Source organism: Berghia stephanieae, chromosome 11, assembly GCF_034508935.2.
Source record: "Berghia stephanieae isolate SIO BIC M18660-M18661 chromosome 11, UCSD_Bste_1.3, whole genome shotgun sequence".
Classification (NCBI taxonomy): Eukaryota; Metazoa; Mollusca; class Gastropoda; order Nudibranchia; family Aeolidiidae; genus Berghia; species Berghia stephanieae.
The window spans coordinates 20,364,252-20,374,704 of record NC_088370.1 but is presented as its reverse complement, the minus strand read 5'-3'; the positions used below and the strand labels follow the sequence as shown (position 1 = coordinate 20,374,704).

General features: G+C 39.8%; 1 protein-coding gene across 2 annotated transcripts in view; it reads right to left on the bottom strand.

Annotated features, from left to right (window-relative positions):
• LOC144956459 (uncharacterized) overlaps positions 1 to 9,568 on the bottom strand; it is a 27,915-nt gene extending 18,347 nt beyond the window's left edge. The window contains exons 1-3 of one of the 2 annotated variants that reach the window (XM_078886962.1): positions 9,540 to 9,568; positions 6,517 to 8,121; positions 3,844 to 4,151 (exon numbers count right to left, since the gene is read on the bottom strand). In XM_078886962.1, the coding sequence (XP_078743088.1) occupies positions 3,865 to 4,151; positions 6,517 to 6,850 (621 nt within the window). In that variant the 5' untranslated portion in view covers positions 6,851 to 8,121; positions 9,540 to 9,568 and the 3' untranslated portion in view covers positions 3,844 to 3,864. The remainder of the gene's footprint in view (positions 1 to 3,843; positions 4,152 to 6,516; positions 8,122 to 9,539) is intronic. The other variant, XM_078886963.1, reaches the window with a different exon arrangement.
• Between the last annotated feature and the right edge of the window lie 885 nt (positions 9,569 to 10,453).

Genomic DNA, 10,453 nt, shown 5'->3' with positions numbered 1-10,453 from the left:
TTCCTATTTCCTCTCCCACTGGTTTCTGCTGTGTTCTTTTCCATACTTCTTCATTTTTTATTCTATCCATCCATTTTATTCTGAGTAGCTTACGCATGCACCTGTTTACGAAAATCTGTACCCTCCTTATACATGCCTGTGATGCGTTCCAAGTTTCACATCCATACAGTAGGACAGACTTCACGTTTGAGTTGAAAAGTCTTAGCTTTAGTCGAAGGGAAATATCTTTAGTTCTCCAAACTCTGTTCAAAGATGTGAATGCAGCCTGTGCCTTTCCTATTCGTGCTTTCACCTCTGCTTCCGTGCCTCCATCCTTGTCAATTATACTTCCGAGATAGCAGAAAGTGTCTATATCTTCGAGTTCCTGATCTTTTACTTTGATCTGCTCCCTTTGACGCGTACCTATCCTCAAGACCTTTGACTTTGCAGGGTGAATTCTTAGACCAATTGATTCCGAGAGGCTGTTTATAATTGTGGTTTTTGCTTGCATCTGGTCCTGGGTGTGGGACAAAAGAGCCAGATCATCTGCAAAATCCAGATCATCCAACTGTGTCCAGGGGGTCCACTGTATCCCATTTCTTCTCCCTTTGGAGGTTTCCTTCATTAGCCAATCAATGGCAAGAATGAACAGGAATGGAGAGAGCAAGCATCCCTGCTTGACACCAGTCTTAATTTCAAAGCTGTCAGTAAGCTGATCTTCATGTACAACCCTGCAACTTGATCCTTCATACATTTCCTTAATGAGGTTTACTATCTTTTCAGGGAGTCCATAATGTGCCAGAATTTTCCACAATGTTTCTCTGTCAATACTATCGAAAGCCTTCTCGTAATCCAGGAAGTTGACAATAAGAGGAGAGTTCCATTCTATAGACTGTTCCACTATGACTCGCAGAGAGGCAATCTGGTCGGTGGTTGAACGGTTTTTCCGAAAACCTGCCTGTTCGTCCCGCAGTTTAGCATCTGTTGCATTCTTAATTCTCTCTAAAATAATTCGGTTGAAAACCTTTCCTGGGATAGAAAGAAGAGTGATGCCTCGATAATTATTACAATTACTGAGGTCCCCTTTCTTTGGAAGCTTGATAAGATGTCCTTCCTTCCAATCCTTTGGGAATATCCCGTCATTCCAGATTCTCTCAAATAGTGGGTGCAGGGCCTCAGCATTTCTTTCCGCATCAACTTTTAGAGCCTCCGGTGGAATCTGGTCTGGTCCAGCAGCTTTCCCCCTTTTCATCTTATTAATGGCACCCACAATCTCTGCTAGCGATGGTGGATCACAGCTAATTGGTAGCTCAATCCTTGCAGGCAAAATTTCTGGCTGGTTGTCTGGTGGTGGTCTGTTCAGAAGGCAGTTGAAATGTTCCCTCCATCGTTCAGATTGAGCCTCTTTTCCAAAAATAGTTTTCCCATCTTTGTCTTTGACTGGTATCTCTGGTTTCCCATATTTTCCAGCAAGTGTCTTGGTAGTTTGATAAAGGATCCTCATGTGTCCTCCAGTCGCTGCTGCTTCTGCTTTCTCTGCAAGTCTGTTCATGAATGCTTCCTTGTCTTTCTTCACAGATCTTTTGACTTCCTTAGCTATGGCTCGATACTGCTCTTGTGCATCCAGTCTTGAAGCCCTTGTTCGGCTTACATTCACTTGTTCCTTCCTTGTTCTCCTCTTTTCAATAAGGTCCAAGGTGGTTGGACTTATCCATTCTTTATGTTCCGATTTCTTTACCCCCAATACCTCGTGGCAAGTTGTTATGTAGACTTCCTTGATCTTTGCCCAATGTGACTCTACATCTATGTCCTCCTCGAGCTCAGTAAGAGGTTGGAATCTATTACTCAATTGTAGTTTGAATTCCTCATTCTTTTCCCCATCAAGTCCATTCACCTCGAATTTTTTTCTTGTATGTGATCTGGCCCCGTGTTTTCTGAGTCGGAGCTTAAGCTTTGCCAATAGCAGGTGGTGGTCTGATCCAACATCTGCCCCTCTCCGTACCGTCACATCTTCCAATGAACATCTGAATCTACGAGAGATACAAAAATGATCAATCTGATTCTCTGTCACACCATCTGGTGAGACCCAAGTTGCTTTTTGGATCCTCTTATGGGGAACACTGATCCTCCAATCACCAAACTGTTGAATGCACAGAAATTTGCAAATCTCTCACCATTATCGTTCATTTCTCCCATGCCATGACGTCCCATGATACCTTCATAACCTACGTTATCCTGTCCCACTTTTGCATTAGCATCTCCCATCAATATGTTGACGTCTTTCCTTGGCAACTTGTCAATGACTTGTTGTAGCAGACTATAAAATGTATCTTTGTCCTCATCTGTTGCATCGTTTGTTGGGGCATAGATCTGTACAATGTTCATGCTGATCTTCTTACTCCGTGTTGTAAAGGACGCCATGATGATCCTTTCTCCGTGTTGTTCCCATCCTCTCAGTGACTTCTGGGCAAACTTGCTTAGAATTATTCCTACTCCCTGTGTATGAATCCTGTCCCCTCTCCCTGAATATAAAATCTTCTCCCCAGACTTGAGGTGTTTCTGTCCGGATTGTATCCAGTGGGTTTCGCTTACTCCAAGTATATGCAGCCTGTATCTTCTCATCTCAGTCACAACTTGAGAGCTTTTTCCTGCTTCATACATGGTGCGAACGTTCCACGACGCAATTCGAAGCTGCTTGTTTGACGAAGACGTCATCGGGTCAGCAGAGTCCTTTCGGCTTTGTCTGTTGTCCTTCATAAATTCTGTAATTCCAGAAACTCTTCGGTCGCCCAAGCTTAAAAAAGGATTTGGTTTGTCTGTCTGCGTTTCTGTAACGATTTGAGTTTAACGGAAAGGGGTGTTAACCCTTTGCCAACCCCCAACCTGGAGGACCAGGTGACTCGAAGATGGGAGAATCACACACCATTAGTCGCCTTTTACGACACGCAGGCTTGGCGTTGGGCTATTCTTGACCCTCTCAGTTGAGGGACCCCGGACACCACAAGGGGAATACACTCAAGTGCTTACATTATACATTCAAAATAACAAATATGATAATCCATAACAGATGATTTACAAGGAAAGAAATGTAATCTCCCAAAGCTATACATTTGACTGTTTCCCTCCCAGCCATGACTCCGGCCAGGGCCAGGACAAAACCAAGTAATCTCATTCCAAGACAAAGACAGAAAGCATGTTGGAAAACAGATATAGAGGGATAGAAGACACAGTATGTACCCCCTGCCCACTATGGGACGTCAGGAATCCCACCTAGTATCTTATTTATAAGATAGACGATGAGAAGGAGGATGTCCGTACGTACTCGTACCTGCTTTGTTAAGGCCCGATGTCATCCCCTGACCTCCTTGGAGGAGGAGGAAGAGGATGAGGAGGAGGAGGAGGAGGAGGAGAGGAGGAAGAGGGGGATGAAGAGGAGGAGGAAGAAGAAGAGGAGGAGGAGGAGGAGGAAGAAGAAGAAGAAGAAGAAGAAGAAGAAGAAGAAGAAGAGGAGGAGGAGGAGGAGGAGGAGGAGGAGGAGGAGGGGGAAGAAGGGATGGAGGAGGAAGAGGAGGAGGAGCAAGAAGAGGAGGAGGAGGAAGAAGAAGAAGAGGAGGAAGAAGAAGAGGAGGAGGAAGAAGAAGAGGAGGAGGAAGAGGAGGAAGAAGAAGAAGAAGAAGAAGAAGAAGAAGAAGAAGAAGAAGAAGAAGAAGAAGAAGAAGAAGAAGAAGAAGAAGAAGAAGAAGAAGAAAAGAAGAAGAAGAAGAAGAAGAAGAAGAAGAAGAAGAAGAAGAAGAGGAGGAGGAGGAGGAGGAGGAGGAGGAGGAGGAGGAGGAGGAGGAGGAGGAGGAGGGTGTCCGTACGTACCTGCTATGATAAGCCCCAATGTCATCCCGTGACCTCCTTGGCATCCCTGAATCCTTTCTCGTCGTAGACAACGTACTTGACCAGGTGCAGAAAACTGTGTCCCAGTCTGAATAGAAAAGCCAGCACCGTGTGGGCAGCGTTGGGCATGTACAGGTAGAGGCCCGCCAGGAGGAGGAGGTAGAAGACCAGGAACTTGGACGGCAGGTAGAAGATGAGCTCGATGGAGGTGTAGACGATCCACACGGTCACTTGGAACGTCCACATGATCAAACGGATGAGGTAGTCCAGGTAAACGCCACCTTGAAAATCTATTAAAAGTTACAGTAAGCTGGAGCCTGAATGTGAAGTGTGTGCACTTACTTTAAAATCACGGAGTGCACTTTAAAATCATGGAGTGCACTTTAAACTCGTGGAGTGCACTTTGAAATCATGGAGTGCACTTTAAACTCGTGGAGTGCATTTTGAAATCATGGAGTGCACTTTAAGCTCGTGGAGTGCACTTTAAGCTCGTGGAGTGCACTTTAAAATCATGGAGTGCACTTTAAAATCACGAAGTGCACTTTAAAATCGTGGAGTGCACTTTAAAATCATGGAATCAAAAACTATAGGTGCCTAAATGAGTCAATAAAATAGAGAGAAAGATATAGTGAGTAAATGTGACTCATAAATAAGGGAACAACACAAAACAAACGACGTTTCGGCCCTTGGCCTTCGTCAGGAGACAAATGGCAATATACAAATAAGTAAGGTTCCAAAATATTACATTAGTCACATGTGGAGATAATGTAAATGTCTCCTGACGAAGGCCAAGGGCTAACGTTGTTTCTTTTGTGTTGTTCTGTTATATATGAATCACATTTACTCACGTTATCTTTCTCCCCATAAATTGGTGGAGTGCACTTTAAGATCTTGGACTGCACTATAAAATTGTGAAGTGCACTTTAAAATCATGAAAATTGCAGGAGTATTTTTTTTTCATATATTCATTTTATTTTCATGATTTTAAAGTGCACTTCACAATTTTATAGTGCAGTCCAAGATCTTAAAGTGCACTCCACCAATGTGTCTCAAACAAATAAACCAGGCTTTATCCACAATATAGACCCGCAAAGTGAGAAAATTGGAGCCATGTGTCTTGCTTAAGATGATAGAGCACTCGTTTTACAAGCAAAAGGATCGATAACCGACGTTGGGTTGAAGTTGAGATTATTTTTTCAACCCCTCCCCCCTGTCCACTTAGCAGAGACTGGGTATTTGGGTCTTTTAAATCTGGCGGAAAGTTCAAAGGGTAGCAAAAAAAAAACCAGAAAAAACCCAGAGCATTTGTACAGCGCAATATCCACTAAAAGTGCTCATTTTTGTAATTAATTGCAATCGCCACGCTATAGAAACCGGGATAAAACTTTGGCTCCATGTGGCCAAATGGCAATGAAGGAGTCCTAATTTTTAATCGCCCTCTGAATGTCTAAAAACGCAAACAAAGAACTGAGTGACATAAACTTCATTGATTCTATTAAGTTATGTATTTTATTAAAATGCTCACCGATTCTGTGCGTCAAATCAATCTTACTCACAAATTTGTGATCCTATGTCTCAAAACGGTATTATGTCGGGATGATTCAGACTCCAGAAAGTGAATTTAAAGATAGAACGATGATAAATTGGACCTTAGCAGTTTATGCAATGCAAGAAATAGTATTTATACTCCAGCATGACGTAGAGAAAGTAAACCCAAGTTTGATATTTGTGGCAATTAATTCAATTTCCCTCACCAAGTGGATCCCGACATAATACCGCTTTGAAACGGTGGGGCACATTTATGTTTAAATAATCTCAATAATTTATCAAAGAATTTGGTGAGATTTGATCATCCCTCTGACGGTCTCATACCAACAACAAATAGGTGAGTGACGTAAACTTCATTTATTTATTAGGGGAATGCGTTTGCGGCCGATTCTCTCCCCTATTTGTGTCCAACACAGTGAATGCTATTATATGGACAACTTGGATGTAAGCAATATTTAATTCTCAAGACTTGATGGTTTCAACGGGCAGAACTGGTGAGTATATCCAAAGAGGCAATGCGGTCTAATGATATGCCTCTCACCTTTGGATCAGAAGGTCCAGGGTTCGAGACTCGCTCATGGCGGCGCCTGATTGAGTCAGCGGAAAGGGTTCTTTATTCACATTCGCTCACCGTACTCATGTGCAAAATGAGTTCTTGGCAGTATACAGCGTTGTGTCTGTCTGAAAAAAACAACCCCTGTAATATCGCCTAACAGGCGTCATGTCTAGTCTTACAAGTTAATTGTTGCTGTTGGCTAGAGACCCCTTGTAAAACGCATTGAGCACGTTTAGTGGATATTGCGCTGCCTAACTAAATGCTCTTGTTTTATATTGAATAGGGAATGAGATTAGCGGAAGAGTAGCCTCCCTTGATTGGACGTCACCTTACAGAGAGAACGTCAAAATGGTTTTGCGCATGCGTCTCTCTCTCGTCCTCGCTTTCGGTGAAGTGTCTCATGCCGCTTTCACCAGAAAGTGAGGACGAGAGACGCATGCGCACAACCAACATGACGTTCTCTCTCTAATAACGTTTCCGCCGGTGACGTCCAATCAAGGGACGCTACTCTTCCGCTAATCTCATTCCCTATAGGAACATTTTTGCCTTACCTGGAATCCAGTTGGTGGCGATTAGGATCAAGGACAAGAATTGATCCATCAGGAACATCAAAGTACTGAGGCCACCTCTCACCAGGAACGTCATAAGGTCTTTGACAACACGAAAGACTCCGGCCAAAATGAAGAAGACTCGGTAATGTTGGGTGGATGCGGTGTCTGGAGACGGCGGTCTTGAAGGGACGGTGGATGTGTAATCGAAATCTGGGGTGCGTGCGCCTTCCGGAAATCGGGCTGGTAAAGATCGTGAAATTTGCGGTAAGTCAGAGGCGACATCGTCGCTGGTCGCCGGGACATCTTCAGGGGCGTTTTCATCCGGGTCAGGCATTTTTTTATTCTCTTGGGATTTTTTTTGTCTGTTCTGTTCTTCAGATTGGTTTAACTTTGATTTTTTTTTTCTATTTTTTATTTAAAATTATTTATTCCTTTTACTTTAAAAAAATGTATCTATTTATTTTCTAATATGTGTAGGTTTTTTTTGTTTTTTTTTTATTTGCTTCTCTTGTCAAGCCCAATTGACGAAGGCCGATTCTCGATATGCTTGGTGGTGATGGTTTGTCACTTCCGTTGTAGTTGTAGTTGTAGTAGTCTTCGTTGTAGTAGTAGTTGTAGTTATCGTTGTCGAGGACGGCGTTGTTGTCGTCGTCGTGGTTGTTGATGATGTTGTCGTTACAACCGTTATCGTTGACGTTTTGGATGGTCCGCCTGGTTTTGATATCAATTCTAACGATTTGGATCGCGATGGTTGTAACAAAGATAAATCGACCGATGATGGTTGTTGTGTTCGTGGCGTTAATGACATGACGATAACGGTATCACCTGTAACTTAGAAATGGGGCATGGGTGTTCTTTTTTTCCACTTTCATGTATGTTGTCATCAAATTGTTGATTTATTGGCGAAAGCCTAAGATTGAATAAACTTTGAAAAACTTTGAAACTTTAAAAATTTTTTTTTTAGAATTCAATCATAGAATTTTGTAAGGGATTTCATGCCTTTTTCATGCATTATAAGTAAATTACTATTTAAATTTCTTAAAAACGTTTCGTTTATTTCAAAATAATAAGGCCTACAGCAGAGTGTTTTTAGAGGGTGCCACTAGTTACAGATGTTCTTTGACCAGTGGTCAGCAATAATAGTATAACGTCCCTATGACATATTTACGATTTTTTGTTAAAACTTCGGGCATACATCAAAATATAACGATGGAGAATTTCGTGTTTTCTTCCTTTAATAAAAATCGGGGTCACCATGCTTTTTTATTCAGATCTTGTGATGAATTTTTTTGGTGTGTTTGTGAGAATGCACGGAAGAATTAACTGTGTTTTTTTGTGTGTTTTGTTGTGAGTTACATTGTGTGCATTTTATAGATAGTATGCACTTGGCTAAGGAGTTCACAACATTGCCATCCGGAAGTATAACGGATCAACACACACAACTCTGTGTAACCATGAGCTTTTATAGTCAGGGTAATACAGTTTAGTGAGTATCGCTCACAAACGCGGATGGCAAAAGACAATAACAAAGGCTTGAGTGACGTCAACTTCGAACTATCTATACATTGTATGTTGGATGTGTTGATTCTCTGGACTCCATTAGGTCTGAGGAAAAAGTAAATATTACATTACTGTACATTTGGAGACTACAAATTACAAAGCAAATAATAAAATGAATCTGCAGTGTCAACCATTCTTATAGTGACATTATGTTAAATGATGTGACTCGCCGTGTGAAAGCCGCACAAATAGAAGCATAAGAAGCAATTTTCTCAGGTCAGATTATTTTCACCGTGGTAAATATGTTTGAATAGGGACATTTTAAACACCAACAAATTCATTTGAAATTAAATAAAACTATTGATGTTGATGAATGACACTTTTCTAGGTTTTAGGGCAATTATGATGATGATGATGATGGTGATGATGATACTACTAATATTCATAATGACAATAACAATAATAATAATGATAATAATAATAATAATAATAATGATGATATTAATAATATTAATAATAACAATAATAATAATAATAATAATAATAATAATAATAATAATAATAATAATAATAATAATAATGATGATGATGATGATGATGATGATGATGATGATTGATGATGATGATGATGATGATGATGAGATGATGATGATGATGATGATGATGATGATGATGATGATAGATGAATAATAATGAATGAGATGATGATGATGATGATGATGATGATGATGATGATGATGATGATGATGATGATGATGATGATGATGGTGGTGGTGGTGGTGGTGGTGGTGGTCTTGGTGATGATGATGATGATGATGATGATGATGATGATGATGATGATGATGATGATGATGATGATGATGATGATGATGGTGGTGGTGCTGGTGGTGATGATGATGATGTTTGTTTTTGGTTGGCGGAAGGCGCGGGGGGGGGGGGGGGGGGGAGGGAGAACGGGATTTTCGAGACAATCCTTGTTAGAAAGGTCATTCTTATTGGTACAATATCGCAGTTGTGTCAGATCAGGCAATTTCATTTCATACAGACGGATGACATTTTTCAAGACTTTAGATTCATGATGATGATGATGATGATGATACTAATATTAATAATAACAATAATAATAATGATAGTGATAATAATAATAATAATGACAATAATAATAATAATAATAATAATAATAATAATAATAATAATAATAATAATAATAATAATAATGTAAAAATAATAATAATAATAATAATAATAATAATAATAATAATAATAATAATAATAATAATAATAATAATAATAATAATAATAATAATAATAATAATAATAATAATAATAGCATTTCTATGACCTTTATCTATCCATTTCACATAATTCCACAGACATTCAATCTTATCATTTATTGACTAAGATCAAGACGTAATGCTTCTGATCTCTTACTTATTCAATATCTATAATACCAATCTCAATTTAAAAAAAGACATTTAAAGGAAAAAACCAAACCAAACTGAAACAAACTCTGTTTTACCTACCCATGTTTAGACCTTAGAGTCAACCCGTAAATATTATGACGGAAATTGATTTTAAGGTCATTTCCTGTTTCGATCTTTATAAAAACTATTCCCGCCAAAACAGGAAATATTTTGCGAATCAAAATAATTTTCAAGAAAAAAGAAATATCTGAAAATGGTTATCGTTTACCACGCTACTGCCATAACTCTTGTCTGCTTTTGTTTGTATGCTTGTTTGTTTGTTTGTTTGTGTGGCTATGTGGTCTTGTGGAATGGCACTCGCTTTCGAGTCGGTAGGTCCTATGTTCGAGCCTCCCTCGGCGCATAGTTGATTCCTTGGAAAAGATTCTTTATTCACATTCTCTCATCGTACTCAGGTGTAAAATAAGTAGTTGGCGGTTAACAGTCTTGCCTCTGCCGGGGAAAAAAATGGTATTATCGCCTAACAGGCGTCATGTTTCGTTCTACATGTTACGCGTTTCTGTTGGTCAGGGACCCTCTGTAAAACGCGTTGAGCACGGTTAGTGGATATGTTGCGCTATATAAAAGCTCGTTATTAAAAAAAAGAATTATTCATGGCATTTTATACAATTTTTGACCAAAGTTGGGAATTACATTGACCGAAAGGCGAAGGATCTAGTATTTTGGGTATTACAATATTATGATGTATCGCACCAGGGCGAACGCTGCCATACACACAGATGTTTTTGTTTGTTTTTGTTTGTTTTTGTTTGTTTTTAAGGGTTTTACGGCGCTTGCAACACATTTAGGTTATATCAGCGCCAGTAAAAAGGAAGGAAATGAGATAGTGAAAAGTTCTAGAATTACAGTTAAAGCACCCAAGAAAAAGTAAGACAAAGGGAACTGGGAACAAATAGGGATCAGATGTAGAATCCAAGAGCATACCACCAATGTACTTTAGAATTTTTCTTCTT